Source organism: Megalobrama amblycephala, linkage group LG17 (assembly GCF_018812025.1).
Source record: "Megalobrama amblycephala isolate DHTTF-2021 linkage group LG17, ASM1881202v1, whole genome shotgun sequence".
NCBI lineage: Eukaryota > Metazoa > Chordata > Actinopteri > Cypriniformes > Xenocyprididae > Megalobrama > Megalobrama amblycephala.
This window is the reverse complement of record NC_063060.1, coordinates 2,581,189-2,603,848: the sequence shown is the minus strand read 5'-3', so window position 1 is coordinate 2,603,848 and position 22,660 is coordinate 2,581,189. Positions and strand designations below refer to the sequence as shown.

The following is a 22,660-nucleotide window of genomic DNA, read 5'->3' as shown; positions in this document are numbered from 1 at the left end:
ATTAAATTCATTTTCAGCTTTGGGATTTTGGGGCTATTTTGCTTCTATATGGTGTGTTGTTTCAGATTAATACATCCAAAATACACCTTTAAATGTTCATTTTATTGCACTTTATCTATTTGCATCTGTAGATTTCAATTACAATTAATTCCCACTTAATTCATCTCTACTTCAGCAGCTTTGCATACACCAAACTTTCCAGCTTTATTCCTATCGATATTCTGAAGAGTTGTTTGTTCATATATCATTTGTTTGTTCTTATTTCAACATTTTATTCCTCAAAACTTTGTTTTGGCTGTTGACAGCATTTTCAGATTTTTTTTTTGTGAAGTGACCAAATTAGATATCCAAAATCCACTTTGTAAAAACCTTTAAATCTAAAATGTACAAAATGAAACAAATTTTGAATCTGGCTCTTTCCAATTTTAAATTTATGCATATTAGTGCATATTTAAATGGCTAAAACACCATTTGCATCCATATATAAATTCTTAATGTAATTTTAGTTAGTTTTGTTTTTTACCTTGTTCACCTGGAGTGTCTTGCATTGATTAAATTCATATTTATTTAAATGCAATGATTACATTTTTTATAAGAGTATACTGTCATTTGCTGCCTTTCGAGGTTTTGTTTATTTGATGCTTGTTTCTGTGTGGTTCTGACGGGGTTTGATTTTCTGTGTGAACAGGTGAAGCCGCTGATCTGGATTGAATCTGTAATTGAGAAGCATTCGCACAGCAGAATCGAGTACATGATCAAAGTGAGAATATGTCCATCTATGTGAAGTTCGGTTGATCTACATCTGAATTGACCCTCATGTTTCGTCTGTTTTACTCTAAGGCCAAATCTCAGTTTAAGCGCCGCTCCACTGCCAACAATGTGGAGATTCATATTCCTGTCCCGACTGACGCAGACTCGCCCAAGTTTAAGACCACAGTGGGCAGCGTGAAGTGGGTGCCAGAAAACAGCGAGATTGTTTGGTCCATCAAGTCTTTCCCTGTAAGATAATACATGCATTCTGTTGTGCCATTATACATTAATGATAACTAAAGAATGAAAATAATATCAGCAGAAACTCATGAGTGTGTCTCTGTCTCAGGGAGGTAAGGAGTACCTGATGAGGGCTCATTTCGGGCTGCCCAGTGTGGAGGCGGAGGACAAGGAGGGAAAACCACCAATCAGCGTGAAGTTTGAGATTCCCTATTTCACCACTTCTGGAATACAGGTAACTAACACATTAACAGGTAACATATCACATTAGCTCTGTTTCCTTCCAAAGTTGCAAATTTGACTTGGAATGTTGCGTAAAACATCTGCAAATAAAGCACCGTATCTACCCCATGTGTTCACAAAATCGTTCCTGGAAAATTGGCACAAAATATCTGCAATAAAAATAGAAATTGCTGCACTTGAGGAAGCCACTGTTGATCTTTTTTTTCCATACATCATAAATTACTTGCACCTCAGTATAGAAGCTTGTTTCTGCCATGAAATAAAAATAAAAAAGGTAATTGTGACTTGTTTGACTTTTCTTTTTTTTTCTTCTCAGAATTAACTTACAATTGCAAGTTATAATGTCAGAATTGTGTGATACAAACTTGCAATTGTGAGTTTATACAATTCTGACTTCATATCATGCAATTCTGACTTTTTCTCAGAATTGTGAGATATAAACTTGCAATTGCGTGTTATAATGTCCAGTTGTGAGGGGAAAAAAGACTGATGTTTTCTCTCAGAATTGCAAGTTTATATCATGCAATTCTGACTTTATATTTCACAATTGCGAGTTTAGATCTTGCAATTCTGAGAAAAAAGCCAGAATTGTAAGAGAAAAAGTCGCAATTATCTTTTTCATTTTTTTATTTAGTGGTGGAAACAAGCTTCCATTCCTCAGAGTGTGCAGATGTAAATATATTAAATCAATGTTACTTAAAAAGTAGCTCCAGTATTATAGTGTAAATTCAAAAAGCAACACTTTACTTTTACTTGTACTCAAGATTTCTGTAGGTCTTAAAATGGCTTAATTTTCTCCGACACAAATTAAGGCTTTAAAAAGGTCTTAAATCATAGCAGAAAGTCTGACATTCATTAAGTTATAGCATTGTATAAGTAATAGCATTAAATGTTGCATGCATTGCCAAAAATGTATATCTTCCTCAGTATATTGATGTCATTACTTGGTCTTAAAAAAATTGCAGAAACCCTGTTACTGCAAGCATTACAAAACAAATATTTAATCATTTAACCATAAATAAATCTGTATCTGATGAATATAAGAGCTGTCTCAGCCTGCCTCACCAGAGCAGATTTCTGTCGTCATCATAATACGCTTCCTGTTTTTGACATAAGGTGGCGCTGCTGACTGTTTATTTAATGAATTGGATTTTCCCGGGTGCTGAACACCTGTTGCTCAGGCTGTGGCAGATTAAATGTGTGCTGGTTTTTCCTTTGACCCTGATAGATGGCGCTATGAATCTGCATTTTGAAGGAATTATACACTGACAGTGACAATCAAATTTTTTTTGTAATGCATCTGTAGTGTTGTAACATTAATATATGTTTGATTACCAAATCACACACCCCTCATTGAAATTCAGAGATGGTTTTGAGCACACATTTCCCTTCATTACTATTCACAAGAGTAAATTAATTTGACATAATAGCATGTTGTTGATTTTATCGCTGTGTTGTCTTGTTGAGATGTTCTTTAGGAAATCTCAGTATTGTCTGTGTAGTTTTGCTCGTCTGTGGTGGATTGGGTTTAAATAAGCTAACCAAGTAAAAGTGATGATAGTTCACCTAAAAATGAAATTTCTTATGATGAACAGATTTAATTTAAGCTTTTATTTACATATAAGCATTGATTTAGACACACAGAGCACTCATACATGGTCAAACATGCTTGCTTGGACTTTCAATGGAGGGACAAAAGGTTTCATTAAACATATCTTGATTTGTCTTTTGAAGGTGAATTGTCTTATGGGTTTGGAAAGACATGAAGCTGAGTAAATTTTTGGGAGAACTACACTCTTTTCATGGTAGATGTCTTGTTTATTTTCTTGGGAGTGTAAACGGCTGTGCGGGTTAGACCTTTGTTCAGCTGTTTTTATCTTTGCTGTTGATCGTTCAGCTGACGCAACATTGAAAATGTCTTTTCAACACACATTCCTGTTTACAAATGGCTCTGGTAGGCGTGTTGTGTGAACTGGTTGTGCATCGATTAGACTGCATCATTCGTTTTCATTCATGAAAAAGTAAATAAAGCATCTGACCCCAGTGTTGTTATTAACTAAATCTATTAACCCTCTGGAGTCTGAGGCTGATTTGGGGCTTGGAGAAGTTTTGACATGCCCTGACATTTGTGCTTTTTTCAGTTGTTCATAAACATATAAATGACAAAAGTGTCATTACACTGTATTCAGCACAAACTAGGCTACAATAATATGTGAGGAACATGTATGCACATGTTTGTGTTTTTGAAGGAATAACGTTTATGCGTGGTTATTGAAAAAACAAAAAACGTAAGTCACTGAAATAAGGCCAAAAAAAGTATATTAAATCTGTGTTCACAAGACTTTTGGGTATTGGAGTTTGTAGACTAGAGTTTTTGCTTCAGAATTATGTAAAAAATTATGCTGCCTACTCCTTCATATAAAACAATATATTGATTTAGTTTTTGTAAGACACTTTTTGTCAAGAAACACAGTATGCGTGGAGGTGTGAATCTGTATGAATAATGGGCCATTTACACCTGAGAAGACAAAAGAATCACATAATAATGACCTGAAATGACTTGCATATTAATGAGGCCTTTCAGTCAGGTAGGCTGTGAAAAAAAAAAAAAACCCTCTGTAATCATGTCTCAGCTCATCATAAACAGCAATACTGTGAAATATTATTACAATTTAAAATAATGGTATTCTATTATATTCTTTAAAATAAAATGTATTTCTGTGATGCAAAGTGTCTGAACAATTATGTTACCTCTATGACATTTCATATAGGCTTTTAGCTTAAAAGCATGCACATTTGGAGAAATATTGATGGATTCTTATATATTTATGTCAATTTTCTATACTGAGAAGTAATATTTATTGTCATTACTATGAGTGCTGGATACTGTGTTTTTAATTCATACTTGCAGCCGGAGGGCGCTCTCTGTACACCTTTAGGCCACAAATTCATATAAAGAAGAAAAGGAACTAGGAACTAACTGCATGTCTTCTAGAGATTGCTAACCATTGCTTTAACATCCAAATAAACACTTTTCAAGACAATAAATACACGATTGAGACGACGAATGCATGTATTGCCTCTGAATTTGCGTCTGAATAGCGCTGGCTCCGTGGGCGTGGCCGCATTAGCGGATAATGAGCTGAATCACAGACTTCTGACATGGCTCTTTTTCATACAGATTACATAAACACAGAATGTTTGTTTTCGATTTGACTTGCACGATTTAAAACCTGACATTTCAACGTTTCTTTAGACGTAAGTGTCATTTTTTTTGTCATTAGTATTCATAAGTTACAGTTCATTTTCTGAGAACTATCAGATTGGACTTCGTTCAAAGGGAGAGGAGAGATCACGCATCATGTTAGTTTTCTTTATTTTACAAAAAGCACAACATTGTGTTTTTACTCTGAGTGTACACAAATAAAAGAAGACATTCTATAGTTTCAATTGATATATTACTTATGTCTCTATGACAAGAAATGACGGAGTATTTTAAGTCTGTTTTGCTGCAGTGTGAAAAAAAAAAATCCTGCAAAACGTGCCGGCGCGTTTTCAGACCTCAGGGAGTTAAAAAACATTTTTAAGTAAAATAAAGCTGAAATAAAACATAAATGTTAGATGAAAAAAGTGTTGCCTTGGGTGCATCACTGAAATAAAATACATTTTATGTTACTAAAGTTACATAAAAGTTAGTTACTAAAAATGAAAAATAAATAGGAATGTCTAAAAAGCAAAAAAAAAAAAAACGGCAACAAAAAAAGTTTTTTAATTTAAATATTAAAATTTAAAAGTAAATGCTAATAAAAATTATATTAATTTATAAATAACACTAAAATATCACTAGTCTACTAGTTATATTGGTCTATGAAAGCAGAATATTCGATAAATATGAATTCTGTTGGAGCTCTGCTTTAAAATTCATAAAATCCAAAATTGTTCACCCAAAAATAATAATTCTGTCATTTACTCACTGTCATGTTTTTTCAAACCTGTTTGACTTTCTTTCTTCTGCAGAACACAAAAGATAGTTTGAAAATGTCTTAGTGTTTTTTTGTCCATAATGTGAAAGTCAATGGGGTCCACTGTTGTTTTTGTTTCACTGTATGGACAAAAACAGAAACATTCTTCAAAATATCATCTTTTGTGAGGGTGGATAAATGATGACAGAGCTGTGGGTGAAGTGTCCCTTTGAGACAGTTCAGAGAATCTTTATCATGCGTCTCGTACAGGATTGCAGGTTTTAATTTGGTTGCATTAGAATAAACAGTTTAAGCTGAATGCACTTGAAGCACCAACACAGTGTGTGTGTGTGTTGTGGCCGTGACAGTGGCCTAATCCAGACGCTGGCGGCCGGTCAAAGCCAGGACAGACAGAACAGAACCGCAGCTCCTTCTGCTGCTGCTGAATCTTGTGTTTTAGCAGACGGTGTGTTTATTTGTTACGGTCAGTCGTGTGTTTCTCAGGCCTCAGCACTTTATCAAGGCGGGCAGAGAAGAAGACAGCTGGATAGGACTACGGTTGAGCTGTAAGAGAATGTGGGACGTGTTTGTGGAAACTTTCCTCTGCAAACATCAGAATCTGACTGATGTTTGTTGACCTGAAGATGTTTCTCAAACAGGTGCTGTGCGCTGCGGTTTTGGATTGAGCCGGATTCAAAATCATGGCGTGTTTTTGTTAACATGGTTTTAAATGAGCAGAAGATATTTATTTGCTTTGTTCAGTTTGAATGCATTCAGGTTCTCTTTTACAGAACGAAAGCAAAATAATGATATGATTCCTGCAAGTCTCTGTTTTTCTGGGCTCTAAATATGGATCTCTCCTTCAATTTGCGTCTGTGGGATAATCGCAATATGGTTTAGTGAGATTAGCAAATCGCAAATGCTGTGATTCAGTTAAATAAATGTAATGATTTATTTAATAAATAATGTATGAAGCATGGCACCGTGTTCATTTACAGCTCATGATCCGCCTATGTTTTCAGTGTCTCGGACCGACTCTTCTCTGATGACATGAGGGCGGGGCAACCTGTCACTCACATGAAATTCACCAATAGCAAACCAAAACCATCCAATCAATTCCCCATAGACAAAACAAAGTCCCGCCCTACATTTTTTCATTCAAATATACGTCACAATAAGGAAGAAAAAAGATTCTGTTTCATGCTGACTTTAAGGCTCCCTGCAGTTTTGTCAAAATAATTTTAATGTTTGAAAATGTAAAAAAAAAAAAAAAAAAAAAAAATCTATATTATTAATATAAAATGTAGTATTTTATATTATCATTATGCAATATTATATTATTTTTCTTAAATATTTTTTATATTTTACTGTGAAATATTACTGTACTAATAGTAATATTTATTTATTTTTTAGTAATTGTTATGTTTTTTTTAGTTAAACAATAATTGTTATTATTAGAGTAGAACAGTGTAATAATAATTATAATATTTTTTTTTTCCACTTATTATATTTGTTTTTTTTTAGTAATTTTTATATATTTTTTGTTATTATTAGAGCACTGTTTATAATAATAATAATAATAATTACAATAATATTAATAAATATTTCTTCCTCTATTATTATTATTATTATTATTATTTTATAGCAATATTGGTATATAATCACAACAATTTCCTACAAACAAGCATTGGAAACTAGATTTTTTCTCTCATTTTAAATTGCAGAAGAAGAAAAGAAGCCCCCCCCCCCCCCAAATTGTGCAGCAGGTGAGAATTGTGCATCTGACCACTAAAGCACCAGCACAACACACATGATTTGAGGAATCATTCATGTCTGGAGCACAAACGCTTCTGGGGTTACTTTGCACTTTTTCTTTTCCCATTGCAGAAGCTTCATCTCTTCTATTATGTCGTTGAGCGTGTGTGTTGTTTTTGTTGGCGTTTACAGGTCAGTGACGTGTGCTGACTGATGGCCATTGAGGTTCATTCAGGTGCCATTCTCAGAGCGTGTGGAGTGATGAAATGCTCTTTTGAGCTGCTTTAAAGGAGAAATTCCTCCTTCAGTTCCCACAGATGAGAGATGTTTTCACCGGAGGGACTGTGAGACACTGTAAATGTTAAAATAAACAAAACAGATCCGAGTATATACTTGTTTGCGCTCTTAGATCAGGTAAAGATTAAAAACATTCTCGAATTACCACCAAAAATTGTTTAGCGTCATCATCTGCAAAGCATTTGCATAAATTGCAAAAACTGTAATATGCAAATAAACTATTCAAAAATGCTGCTTGTAAGCTAAAAACCAGATTACTTGTGCTTAATATCTGTGAGGATTTATTAATTTAAAATGTTTTCTAATAGCTGGTCCTTAACAGTTTCACATATAACGTTGGCATTGTTTGATATTCAGTTGTTTTTGTCTATAACCCACAAACCAGACGAACAATCGACAATAAAATCCACAAACCGCACACTTAAATAACAGGCTGACTGCTGTGACATCAGATGAATCAGGCAAATTACAGAGAATCAAAAGAGTCTGAAGGTGAAACGGCAGTTTTTGAGCTGCGATTTGACTGAACTCTGTGCGACCTCGAGTATGATAATCATGAGGAACTACTCCAATAAAATTACCTCTAATTTTAAACGGGAGACGTTTGAAAGGACGGGAACGCTAGATTTCCTCTATATAATGGTAAGTTGTGTTCGTCAGCCCACGCGGATATCGACGGCAAAAAACCATCTGAAACTCAATTTCCCCCAAGAGTGAGGATGTTTGGGCAAAAATGATGAGGGGAAAGTCAATCGTGTGTCTGATCTAATTAAGCGCTGAACTTATGTGAAATTTCCTCTCTCTCATTTTTGTGTCGTTTTCATTTAGCGCTGCCGCTTTTCATCTGCTTCCCAGCTGTCCCGCGGGGGGTTTTGATCTCCCCCGAACGTCTTCCTCTTCTAAAAAACCAAACAATTACAGCTTTGGGAACGTAAAATGCATGTTAGTTCTTCCATAAATCTAGACTATCACGAATCAGCCACATCTGATCTTCAGTGAACTTCAATTAGAGGAGCATCACAAAAACTCAAGTCTCTTGATAACCTTTGATAACACTTATTATTATAGTATAATATATAATAATAAGTATAATAATACATTTCAGTGTTTATTTTTTAAGGAGAGTTTTTCTAAACGGTTTTGGTCTGACAATGTGTGTTTTTCTGTTTGGCGTTTGTCTCTTTGTCTTGCACTTTATAGTACATTATGAAATAGTCACAAATCCATTTACACATTGTACTATTTGACTATCATGTAACTAAGTTCACCTGTTTCACTTTCTGTGCAAATGTATGTTGTAGATATAACCGCTACATTTCACACACAGCACCGGTCAAAAATTTGGAAACATTACTATTTTTAAAGTTTTTGAAGTCTCTTATGCTCAACAAGGCTGCATTTATTTGATCAGAAATACAGAAAAAAACAGTAATATTGTGAAAAATTATTATAATTTAAAATAATGGTTTTCTATTTTAATGCACTTTAAAATATAATTTATTTCTGTGATGCAAATCTGAATTTTCAGCATCATTACTCCAGTCTTCAGTGTCACATGATCCTTCAGAAATCATTCAAATTTTTTTTTTTATAACCTGTGATGCTTTTTTCAGGATTCATTGATGAATAAAAGGTTAAAAAGAAAAAAAATAGAAATCTTTTCTAACAATATAAGCCTTTACTATCACTTTATATCAATTTAACACATACTTGCTGAATAAAAGTATTAATTTCTTTCAAAAATGAAAGAAGAAAAAAATACTTTTGAATGGTAGTGTATATATTGTTACAAAAGATTTTTATTTTAAATAAATGCTGATCTTTTTTAACTTTTTATTCATCAATGAATCCTGATAAAAGTATCACAGGTTATAAAAAATATAAACATTAAGCAGCACAACTGTTTCCAACATTGATCAAAAAAATCCCCCAAAAAATCAGCATATTAGAATGATTTCTGAAGGATCATGTGACACTGAAGACTGGAGTAATGATGCTGAAAATTCAGCTTTGCATCATAATATTTCTTTATTTTTTTTTATCTCCCCCCCCTCGAAACACCAAAAGATTACAGATTCAGGGAAGTAAAATGCCTGTATGCCTCTTCCATAAATCAAGACCACCACAAATCGGCCACATCTGATCCCTAGTGGGCTTCAATTAGAGGTGCATCACGAAAACTCAAGTCAAGTCAGCTCAGCTCCACAGTGAACTTGCTGACTGCGTGGTTCCCGTGAGAGAGGCAGTCTGGGTGCTGACCTGGTCGGAAACCTCAGGAAGGCTTTGATAACCTCTCCCGTCTCTGTGTCCTCCCTCCCGTCACGGCCTCCGTACACCAGCCTGTCTCCTGGCCCGAGCGCCAGGCGTCGAGTCCCCTGCGATTAGCGCCGCCAGCTGATTGTGCGGCAGTCCCACGCTCGCAGATGCAGGCTGCGGGTTTGGTTGCGCGTCAAGCCTCGGGCCGTTTGTCTAAGACTGGCCGACCGCATCTAGAGATCTGCAGTCTGTCTCGATGCACTGGACAGTCTGAGCGTGGCCCTTTGGACTATTACCACCAGTCTGTCCTAGTCACAAATAGACACGTGCATGTGCTGAAAGCATGCTATTTTTAGCATGCATGGGTTTTATATAAAAACGGGAATAGTTTTCCCAGCACGGCTATATTTATGTTCTGATGAAGCTCGTGTGAAAGCGTGAACTCTGGCAATTTTCTGATCCTCGGCTTCTGCAATTAAAGTTGCTTTTTGTTGATAAGTGTTTGCACACTGTTATTAGGTGTAACGTGCAGCATCTCGCTGCCAGTTCTGCAGTAAATGACCGTTTCTCTATTACCGTCAGGAGCTCTTCGGCTCTGAGGGCACAGACTTTGTAGACATGTAATTTTCTCAAATATTTCTAAAACACAAACGATCTTTAACTCTCTAGGCTGTGGCTTTGAGCTCTTTAGGAACGTGCTCACATGTCAGAGATGACATGTTCGAATCTGGCTTGCAACATTTTCTGAGGTCATTTCTAACCTATTTTGTTGTGTTTATACTGGCGGCATCCAGAAATATATCGTAAATGCCTAAAATAAAATGTATTTCACTATTTAAACAACAGATTCAGGATATGATCTCAGATCATGTTACAACTTGTTTTGTCTTTTATCATATTTTATTTTATTTTATTTTATTTTAGGCCTTTTTCTCAGGACTCTTTGGTGAAAATTATTATAATATGTAATAAATATAATAATACATTTCAATTTAGTTTTTTGTTTTTTTTAAAGGACATTTTTTATCAATGGTTTTGGTTTTGAGTCGCCACTTTTTCCAGTGTAAAATCTGACTCTTGAAGCAAAACCAGTGTTCATGTTTTGTTCAGTTTTTGTTCGTTTTAGTCATAGTTTTTTGCTTTTTTGTCTTTCACTTGAAATTTACTCACTTGAAATGTACTTAATATTGTCATGTCATATTATTTGTACTGCATTTTATTATCACTAAAATGGCATAACATTTTGGTCAGTGGAAATTATATTATAGCAATGTAATGACAAAAATATTGCATCATAATGTATTACGGTGTGTATATATATATATATATATATATATATATATATATATATATATATACATATATATATATATATTAATCAATTTTTTTCTGTAATTAACTGCGATTAATCATGTTTTTAATATTTTTATATTGTAATAATTTATTTAAATAAATGTAGAAACTTAAAGACAGTATATTTTAAATATTTGTTTAATGGCCTCTTTTTATTAATAAAGGCCAGTATCACTGATATTAATACTGTTACTGATGTCTCTATGAAATTGATTTTTTTTTTTTTTTAAACATTAATTATAGACATTCAACATTACAGTTTAACTTAATTTTCAACATTTATTAGAATCCCCATAACAAGACTTGATCACCTCCATGTCTGACCATGGAGATGGTGTTCTTCTGCTCATAAACTTTGCCTTTTTTGCACCAGACGTACCACTTACCCATGGGTCTAAAAAGTTCCAGTTTGGTCACATCCCTCCATAAAACATTCTTCCACAACTCCACAGGTATATCCAAATGAATTTAAGCATATTCAAGTCAGCCTTTTATGTTCTTCTTGGTCAAGAGTGGCATTCGGCAAAGCTTATAGGCAGAAGAACATCATCTCCGTGGTCAAACATGGAGGTGCTCCAGTCTTGTTGTATGCGGTTCTTTGCTGTTGCAGGAAGTAGAATTCTTGACTGTATAAAGGACATCACAAATTATTTGAAGTATCAAGCCAAAGATGGTGATGCCTTCGGTGCAGAGATTAAAGCTTTATGATCAGTGGACTCTTCTGCAGGACAGCCGACCCAAAGTATACATCCAAATCTACTCAAGCTTGGTTCAGGGATCGGTCGTAGAATGTTATTGAGTGGCCTGCACAGTCTTCAGATCTCATTGAAAATATTTGGTGGAATTTGTAGAAAGCAGTGGTAACACAGAAACCAAAGACTAGCAGTGATCTTGATGCTTTTTCAAGCGAGGAATGGGCCAAGATTGCAGTAGAGAGGTGACGGAAGCTTCCAAACACTTACAGGCAATGTTTATTGGAGGTTATAAAGAACAAAAGATTCTGCACAAAATTTGATATTTGGGGGTTGAATAATTTTGTACGAGTACAGTGCTTCCCACAGGTTTGAAATATACTTGCGGTGGTAGCCGGGCGAAAAATCCTCCTATTACCCACGGTACAAAAATGGTCTACTACATGTGACAAACAAATAATGTGTGATTTTTAACAGTATTTTTATTTAATTGAAATAAATTTTAATTACATAGCATACTATTACATTTAATTACATACTAATATTATGCATTGTGAATTATGCAAAATTAAAGCATTTAAATGTTTATCCTTTTCCTATGTTCTCCTTGCTGTCATATAGTGTCTCTCTCAGTGAATGGGACACAGATTTTACTAGTAAAATTTATAAAATGAATGATATATGTGTCAAATAATGTTCTTAGTCTTTTCTTCCTGTGGGGGAGACTACAATAATTTACTATGAATAAAACATTTTATATAAAATATAAAACATTTTATATAAAGGCCATGAAGTAGACATTGTAATAATTCATAAAACTTGAGTTCATTAGCAATCGCTTGGCATAAATCTGTGCTTTTCACTGATTGAGAATCACTTTGAAGCAGTCTGAACATAGAGTCTGAAGCTGATTTTGCAAAGTCACAAGGCGGCGCCGTTGCGCATTCTACAAGCTCGCGCGACAGCGCCGCCTTGTGACTTCGCAAAATGCAGCGCCCGTGGGAATGTCAGCGGGAGTAAACAGTTCTGACGCACACATAACGAGCAGGTACGAAACGACTAGCTATTCTATCGTGGATGATTTCATTATCTTGCGCTGATATAAAAGTATAAGAGGATAAAAATAATAAAAGCAAAAATGTGTCTCCAAATATACTTGGGCGGCCGTTATTATACGTGGGCGGCCCGCCCAAGTAAAGTCTATGTGTGGGAAGCACTGACGTATGTTTAGAGCCAGTTTAATTTATTTATTTATTTTTTTCATTTTTCATCAACTTTACATTCTCAGAATTGCTCAAATGTGTATTAATAAACTTTGTATAATAGTTTACTGATGCCTTCGATGAATTGTTCTCATAAAATTTTGTTCAAGCGTGAAAGAGAACTCGATACTGGCGCGTGTCTTTCTGTGCACACGAGTCGTGTGTGTGTTACACAGAAATGACATTCACTTTGCTTTCTTGTTTGTCTTGTGGCGCTTATGGTTTAAAAGCATTTGTGTTATTAAGAGCGTGATCATATAATGTAATGCTAGTCAAATGATGATGGAAAAAACTGATGCTGCGTTGTTACGTATTTTTAACACGTTAAACTGATAAAATTAATCATATGCATTAACGTGTTAATTTTGACAGCCCTTATATGTATGTTTTAATTTAAAATTACTGTAATGACGCATCTTTATCCATCTCATTATTGTTCTAAAAACCCTCAACCACTGTCCTTCAGCAGCACTTCACTTCACTTTACATAGTGAACAAGAAAACGGAATATACAAGATGCAAAGAGCTGAGTCAGCGACAGGTCAAGGATAGACGTGTGTGTGTCTGTGGCCGTTTATGTTCGTGCAAGTCTGACCCATCTCCGACTGTGAGCTCACTCCACAGGCCAGATAGTTCATGCTAATGAGAGACTGGTGACCACGCAAATCTCAGCACTACCCACACGTCCAGTGACGGCTACAAATATACACTCGTGTTCATGAAGGGCTGACCGAGTCAAAGACGACCAAAAGCATGACATAAACTCAACCCGACAAGACCGAATCGCTACATTTACACAAAACAAGCGTCGCACAGTAACTCAAACGGCGCTGCATTTAGACCTTTACAGTCTGGCTGTCTCGTTGTGCCCGTCTGCTGTTCGCTCCGGCCCGCCAGGCTGGGCGCTGATGGTGGCCTTGTAAGTTTGTGTGAGCTGCACCCAAGAGTGGCACATTACTGGCCCACGGACGCCAGGATGCGGCGTTCCCAAAATACCTCCCGAAACGTGCCCGCGCAGGCGGACGGCAGGGTTGTCCTCGTGTTTTAACTGGACCAAGTTCTTTTTAAAATCTGCATTGATACCTAGAATACATCTTTCATTCTGCATAAGTCTATTTTGCATCTTCAGAGCTATTTCTGAACGTTTAGACAGGGAGGTTTTCAGAGAGAATAGAGTCCATGATTAGAACAGACGCTCGGCAGATTAAAAACCCTGCAAAATCAACAAACACAGAGATGCTGGAGGACTTGCTTAGACAGGATTACTGTAATTCCATTTGTCTTAAATGTCCACCCTGATCTCAGGTGACGTTTAAAGGTGACTTGCAACATCAAATGGAATTGCAAAAATAAAGATAGATTCCAAAAAAAATTCCCAAACACTCCTACCGCCTCTTCCACCCCTGTTTTTCATTGTTCTGTCAAACAGATAGTAACTAACTCATTGACTTAATTTTGAAGTGTAATAAATATATATATATATATATATATATATATATATATATATATATATATATATATATATATATATATATATATATATATACACACACACAATGGAACAATGTTGAACCGGCGAAGGCTAGCCCGTGTGGTCAAGAAGTTAATGCTGGTTCTGATAGAAAGGTGTCAGAATACACAGTGCATTAGTTGCATATGGAGCTGCATAGCTGCAGACCAGTCAGGGTGTCCATGCTGACCCCTGTCCACCGCTGAAAGCCCCAACAGTGGACACGTGAGCATCAGAACTGGACCACGGAGCAATGGAAGAAGGTGGCCTGGTCTGATGAATCACGTTTTCTTTGTCATCGAGTGGATGGCTGGATGCGTGTGCATCGCTTACCTGGGGAACACATGGCATCAGGATGCACTATGGGAAGAAGGCAAGCCAGCGGAGGCAGTGTGATGCTTTGGGAAATGTTCTGCTGGGAAACCTTAGGTCCTGCCATCCATGTGGATGTTACTTTGACCGTCGCGTCAGCACCAAGCTTCAGACACGCCATCTGTGTCAACGCTTGACGGAGGGCATGTCTGAAGCTTGGTGCTAATGCGACCGTCATAGTGACATCAGCCAATCACATTACTTTCCGGTGCTGCATGAATGCATTTGGCTAGCGTCTGCCCCAGGGTATTTGCATAAGGTGATCCGATTGGCTGATTGGCGCTTAAAGTTGAGAAGTTTTCAACTTCTGCCTCAAGCAACGGGAGTGAGAGTGAGAATTTTGAGGGTAACAGTGTGACAACAGCAATGTACACTTGCGTCACTGGTAGTTCCTTTTATGCTGGGTTAGACTGTTTACACTCTGAAGTAGTCGTGATTCTCTCACAATGTGACATGCTCATAACACCTCTTAAACAAGTGGATATTTTTCCTTGTAATCCCACCTTTGAACGATTACGGAATTGTGGCATCCGTAACCGCGATTAGAAATTCAATTAATTGTGCAGCCCTACGTTATACCCCTAATATACAGTATCTCACAGAAGTGAGTACATCCTTCGCATTTTTGTAAATATTTTATTATATCTTTTCATGTGACAACACTGAAGAAATGACATTTTGCTACAATGTAAAGTAGTGAGTGTACAGCTTGTATAACAGCATAAATTTGCTGTCAAGATAACTCAACACACAGCCATTAATGTCTAAACATTAATGTCTAATATCTGGCCACAAAAGTGAGTACACTCCTAAGTAAAAATGTCCAAATTGGGCCCAATTAGCCATTTTCTCTCCCCGGTGTCATGTGACTCGTTAGTGTTACAAGGTCTCAGGAGTGAATGGGGAGCAGGTGTGTTAAATTTAGTGTTAACGCTCTCACTCTCTCATACTGGTGACTGGAAGTTCAACATGGAACCTCATGGCAAAGAACCCTCTGAGGATCTGAAAAAAAACAATAGTTGCTCTACATAAAGATGGCGTAGGCTATAAGAAGATTGCCAAGACCATGAAACTGAGCTGCAGCACAGTGGGCAAGACCATACAGTGGTTTAACAGGACAGGTTTCACTCAGAACAGGCCTCGCCATGGTCGACCAAAGAAGTTGAGTGCACGTGCTAAGCGTCATATCCAGAGGTTGTGTTTGGGAAATAGATGCATGAGTGCTGCCAGCATTGCTGCAGAGCTTGACGGGGTGGAGGCTCAGCCTGTCAGTGCTCAGACCATACGCCGCACACTGCATCAAACTGGTCTGCATGGCCCAGAAGGAAGCCTCTTCTAAAGATGATGCACAAGAAAGCCGGCAAACGGTTTGCTGAAGACAAGCAGACTAAGGACATGGATTACTGGAACCATGTCCTGTGGTCTGAAGAGACCAAGATAAACTTATTTGGCTCAGATGGCGTCAAGCATGTGTGGCGGCAACCAGATGAGGAGTACAAAGACAAGTGTGTCTTGCCTACAGTCAAGCATGGTTGTGGGAGTGTCATGGTCTGGGGCTGCCGGCACTGGGAAGCTACAGTTCATTGAGGGAACCATGAATGCTAACATGTACTGTGACATACTGAAGCAGAGCATGATCCCCCTATGCCAACATGATAACGACCCCAAACAAGCACCCAAGATGACCACTGCCTTGCTAAAGAAGCTGAGGGTACCTAAACCCTATTGAGCATCTGTGGGGCATCCTCAAACGGAAGGTGGAGGAGCGCAAGGTCTCTAACATCCACCAGCTCCGTGATGAGGGGAAGAGGACTCCAGTGGCAACCTGTGAGGCTCTGGTGAACTCCATGCCCAAGAGGGTTAAGGTAGTGCTGGAAAATGGTGGCCACACAAAATATTGACACTTTGGGCCCAATTTGGACATTTTCACTTAGAGGTGTACTTACTTTTGTGGCCGGCGGTTTAGACTTTAATGGCTGTGTGTTGAGTTACTTTGAGGGGACAGCAAATTTACTCTGTTATACAAGCTGTACACTCACTACTTTACTTTGTAGCAAAGTGTCATTTCTTCAGTGTTGTCACATGAAAAGATATAATAAAATAATTACAAAAATGTGAAGGGTGTACTTACTTCTGTGAGATACTTTATACATATATATAATGTTGTTTAATGTAGAAGCAAAATACACTATAGTCAAGAGGTACTTAAGAAACCACCCAGAACGGCATAACAAGCATAAGACTTCAAAATAGCTGTCTCATCAGCACATTGAACTTGCTAAACTGTATTTTAACATGGGAACATATTATACTTTTCATTTCTAATTCTGAGTATCAGGGTATCTGTGATCTCTTACAAAACGTGATTGTGCCCTTTCAGCATGTTTGGAACAGTTGTGCAAAAGCTGCTGTTGTGAGCAGTGATGCAAGGCCCCGTTGTAAAGATGCAACGAGTGACTCAATAGCACTCTGCACTGAAAGGTGCCATTTCCCCAATCTCACTTCTTCATGCGCTTCCGCCCGTGGCGTTACACTCTGCCACTTTCCCAGGCTGTGCTCTGCCCGTTTGATGCCCCCCTCATTGGCCTGACCTGAAGCTAATGCAAAATTATGTTTAGATGCCACAAGCCTGGGATGTTTTTGCCCTTGCGAGATCTTCCCAAACCCCATTTTTTTTGTTGCATCATATTGCAAACTATCAATGAACAATTTAACCAAGTATTTGATAGATGTGTAAGACAAAGGCAATTATCAAAACCCGATACAATAAACTAGAAAAAGTGTGTGGGATTTTTTTTTTTTTTTTTGTAGTTTATCATCATATTGCATACTAAAATACAATATTTTTGTTCTTTCTCTTTTAAGCCATCTGTAGCCAGCTTTGCACTGTAAAGATGTTGTGTACAATGGGAAAGCAACTTTAATGTTGCATTTCGCAAGGCTTTATTGTTTTGCATCCCTTGAATGGGTTGGTATTTCTATTGTGTTGTTGGCCATAAGCAGATTTGGTTGAGTGAATTCACACACAATGCATTGGATGGTGTAACAGCAATGGTCTGTGTTTCAACAGGTGCGTTACCTGAAGATCATCGAGAAGAGCGGCTATCAGGCCCTCCCGTGGGTTCGATACATCACCCAGAACGGAGGTAAGAGACTCTCTCATCCTTTCTCATACTCTTTCTCTATTTTTGTCTTTGTTTTTCACAGCATTGCAGGTATTTGGCAACAATTAAGCAATGTGGTACAGAACGATGGGAGATTAGTGTTAAATGCGGAGGTGAAATTGTTCTGTGGAAAGAGGATGTTCTGGACAGACGCGTGCAGAGATGGTGAAACGGAGATAAAATTAGAAACACTGGTACAGTGTGTGGTAAATAGTGTTGTGGGAGATTTTCTTTCTTTGAATTTGTATTTTAAAGTTTTAAACACGTGTTTCACGTTTCAACCAAGAGCTGAGCCTCTCGTATGTTTAACATATATTTAATTTAAAATTATTTTAAATTAAGTTTCGTTTTATAGTAAAGCAATGTATGAAATATACATACAGTTGCAAGAAAAAGTATGTGAAATACTTCGAGAATCTGTGAAAATGTGAATAATTTTGACAAAATAAGAGAGATCATACAAAATGCATGTTATTTTTTTATTTAGTGCTGTCCTGAGTAAGATATTTTACATAAAAGATGTTTACATATAGTCCACAAGACAAAAAAATAGCTGAATTTATAAATATGACCCATTCAAAAGATTATGAACCCTTGATTCTTAATATTGTGTGTGGTTACCTGATGATCTACGACTGTTTTTTTGTTTTGTGATGTTTGTTCATGAGTCCTTGTTTGTCCTGAGCAGTTAAACTGAGCTCTGTTCTTCAGAAAAATCCTCCAGGTCCTGCAGATTCATCAGTTTTCAAGCATTTTTGCATATTTGAACCCTTTCCAGCAGTGACTGTATAATTTTGAGATCCATTTTATTACACTGAGGACAACTGAGAGACTCAAACACAACTATTAAAAAAGGTTCAAACATTCACTGATGCTCCAGAAGAAAACATGATGCATTAAGTACTGGGGGGTGAAAACTTTTTAAATTTGAAGATTAAGGTAAATTGTATTTAATTTGTCTTCCGGGAAACAAAATTTGTCTTTTCTTCAGAAGGGCAGTACTAAATGGAAAAAAATGATATTTAAACAAAATAAGGAAAATTGTGACATCTTCATCCTGTTCAAAAGTTTTCACCCCCCGGCTCTTAATGCATCATGTTTCCTTCTGGAGCATCAGTGAATGTTTGAACCTTTTTTAATAGTTGAGTTTGAGTCCCTCAGTTGTCCTCAGTGTGAAAAGATGAATCTCAAAATCATTCAGTCACTGCTGGAAAGGGTTCAAATATGCAAAAAATGCTTGAAAACTGAAGAATCTGCAGGACCTGGAGGATTTTTCTGAAGAACAGAGCTCAGTTTAACTGCTCAGGACAAACACGAGACTCATGAACAAACATCACAAAACAAAAAAACAGTCGTGGATCATCAGGTAACCACACACAGTATTGAGAATCAAGGGTTCACACACTTATGAATGGGGTTATTTTAATAAATTCAGCTATTGTGTATCAAGGGTTCATAATCTTTTGAATGGGTCATATTTATAAATTCAGCTATTTTTTTGTCTTATGGACTATATGTAAACATCTTTTATGTAAAATGTCTTACTCAGGACAGCACTAAATAAAAAATAACATGCATTTTGTATTATCTCATTTTTTTTTTTTATTCACATTTCCACAGATTCTGCAAGTGGTTCAAATACTTTTTCATGCAACTGTGTGTGTATATATGAAATATTAATTTATTTTACTTATATATAAAAAAATAAATAAATAAATAAATATATATATATATATATATATATATATATATATATATATATATATATATATATATATAAAATATATGGAGGTTTAGCTATATATAGTTAAGTATATAATATACTAAATATTTTATATATATCCAATTGAAGGAACTATAATTTTAATTAAACCAACAGTCATTGTAGGTAATAAGAACTTAAGAATTAATTATAATAATTCAGGTATAGTTACAAATAATCAAGGTGTTTAATGAACACAATAATAGGTTTAATAATTGTCATTTATATACCGAAATGTTAACTTGCATTTATTTTTGACATTTAAACATGAATTTATGTATATAAAAATGCCACATGATGGCAAACAAATTATTAAATCATTTTATCCATCCAAGGGAAGTTTGAATTGATTCACACAAGTCAATTGAACTGTGATGCCATGTTTAAAGTTTAAATCACTATTAAAACCTCTTTGTCTTGATGCTCTCAGGATTGTGAAACTAATCTAATGACACAAACTTTAATGGCCAAATGCGGAGTGTTCGTATTGCAAAATTGTTGCTTAACTTTCTATAATCATGTAAACTAGATTTAGTAGAGTTCCTCTATGTGTTCTGTGTTGATCACGACTGCAACACCGAATGATGAACCAATCAGCATCCAGCAAGTTGTATAATCATAATTTGTTCATTTTCTGAACTTGCGTCTCAATCTTATGGATTGATTTAGTTTTTGATTGTGTTTTAATGGGTGGAGAGAGAAAGTTCAGCTGTCACAATTAACTTTCCCTCATGTTTTCATTTTTTCCTGTTTCCTGTCATTCTGGACATTTAATTAAGCTTCGCTCATTTCCTCCTTCTTTGCAGACTATCAGCTGCGGACTCAGTAAACGTGAAGAATTGGTCCAGAGCATCATGGGTCAAGGATGTGTCTGTCTCTCTCTCTCTCTGCTGTATGTAAGCTCCATGCTCATCTGCAGTTTTCACAACACTTTAGTGCTGATTTAAAAGAAATACAGGTCATGTTTTGGCTAGATCTTAGATTTATGGATTGGAATAGAATCTTTTATACAGTGTTACTTTGATTTTCACAAGTACAAAAACCCCAAACATTAGAAAATGCAGTTGGATGAATCTTTACGAAACTCTCCAGAACATGTGAATCATATGAATCTACTTGATTTTAGAATCATTAAGATATTTTTGTTAGTATTGTTACATTATTATAATGATAATTAATCACATTCCCTTCAAATTCTCATTGATTCTTTTGATTTTGTGTTGAAATATGAGAGGGTTCGTGAGATTCACCTATTTTCACATATAAATGCCTGTATTTGAATCATTTCAGGGTTTTTCCTCATGCTTTAATTCAAACTGCAGATGTGCGTGTTCAGTTCTGGACCGTCAGTGTGTGTTTGACAGTTAACGGGAATCACGTTCCTTTACGTCTCATGAAAAACCAATGGTTTCACGTCACATCTCAAAGGAGGAAGTGTTCATACTTGTTACATTTCAGAAGACGATGTTTCCATACTGTAAACGCTTCATGTTTGCGGTTATTTATCAGTTGGATTCGAGGTCACAGAGATAGTATGTTACAGAAGTGTTCATTTTTTTATGTTAATAAGTCCAAAAAGGTCAACTGAATAGAATATTATAGTCTGTAAATCCAAATTAAACCGTTTTACATGAGGTAATCCAGTAGCAGTTGTTGGGGACGTCCTCAGATGTTGTTGCACATTGACTCTTTTGTTGCTATTAATATTTTTTTTTATTTTCTTGATTATTTTGGTTGTAGTATTCATGTAATTCAGTATTATTGGTTACAGGAGTAGCAGCTGCTCTGGGATCTGTTCACAGTACCTCATATGAGTTTACTACACACTGCTAAAATGCAGAATTACACTCGATTAGAACTATTCAACACAATCTAAAGTCAACCACTGTGCCATTTTGAAAATAGAAGAATAGTTGTTTTCTTTTGTATTACTAATTTGATAGGTCTTATTCATTTCATTTGCCTTTAAAGGATTGAATGTGAAGGTTACCATGTTTACTATGGTACTGCATGCAGTGTATCTGAAATGTGACAATTGCATTCCTCTCGAAATGTTCCTGTAACTCATTTAAATAATTCACCTGTCTGTACACGTCAAACATCATAAAGTACCTGTTTAGAAAATACCTCTTCTGTTCGGTCTCATACTTACTGCTGTTTGAAATTTGTAATTTATTCTGTCCAAGAACTGCCAGAACTTACACAGAAAGAGACTATATGATAGACAGTTGAGTCTTTAACACTCAAACATGTATTAAAATGCAAAAATTATCCTGGATTATCCAGACCAAGTTGATCCAAACCATGCTTTGTTTACTTATACTACGGGGCTGTTGAATGCTTGATTGATTGACGAATGTTCTAAGGTGTACAGTTATTTTTAAGGAAATGCACAGCTAAAATAGTTCCAGGCAGGTCTTGACTGCATTGCAGTTCCTATCACTTTGCCCAAATGACTTCAGTTATTTCAAAGGTCCTTACAGCTGACAACAGCAAAAGAACTAAAACCCACAACGACACTGACCAAGCAAATAAATGTTGTAAACGGTAGGATAAAAACGACAAATTATTTCCATGTTTTTTTGCCACAAAATTAAGGGTTTTTTTATGTATAGAAAGCACATACTGTTTTTTTATTACTGTTTTTTTTACGATTTTATCATTAAAGGTGCCCAAGAATGCTTTTTTACAAGATGTAATATAAGTCTAAGGTGTCCCCTGAATGTGTCTGTGAAGTTTCAGCTCAAAATACCCCATAGATTTTTTTAAATTAATTTTTTAACTGCCTATTTTGGGGCATCCTTAACAATGCACTGATTTACACTCGGCGCCACCCGCTTACATCGCGCGCTCCCTGCCACACGAGCTCTCCACTATATTACAGCACATTTACAAAGTTCACACAGCTAATATAACCCTCAAATGGATCTTTACAAGATGTTCGTCATGCATGCTGTGTGCATACATCGAATCATGTGAGTATTGTATTTATTTTGATGTTTACATTTGATTCTCTATGAGTTTGAGGCTATGCTTTGTGGC

The 22,660-nt window shown here is 36.2% G+C and overlaps 1 protein-coding gene and 1 long non-coding RNA gene across 2 annotated transcripts in view; both read left to right on the top strand.

Moving 5' to 3' along the window:
* Positions 1-21,744, top strand: part of ap1m1 (adaptor related protein complex 1 subunit mu 1) — a 28,804-nt gene extending 7,060 nt beyond the window's left edge. Inside the window, exons 8-12 of the mRNA XM_048163359.1 lie at positions 689-760; positions 841-999; positions 1,100-1,225; positions 17,763-17,838; positions 20,425-21,744. Of these exons, the coding sequence (XP_048019316.1) occupies positions 689-760; positions 841-999; positions 1,100-1,225; positions 17,763-17,838; positions 20,425-20,447 (456 nt within the window). The 3' untranslated portion in view covers positions 20,448-21,744. The remainder of the gene's footprint in view (positions 1-688; positions 761-840; positions 1,000-1,099; positions 1,226-17,762; positions 17,839-20,424) is intronic.
* Positions 6,917-7,496, top strand: LOC125250659. The gene is made up of 2 exons (XR_007180831.1): positions 6,917-6,961; positions 7,143-7,496. It is a non-coding gene; the product is annotated as an uncharacterized LOC125250659 (long non-coding RNA).
* Positions 21,745-22,660: the final 916 nt, after the last annotated feature.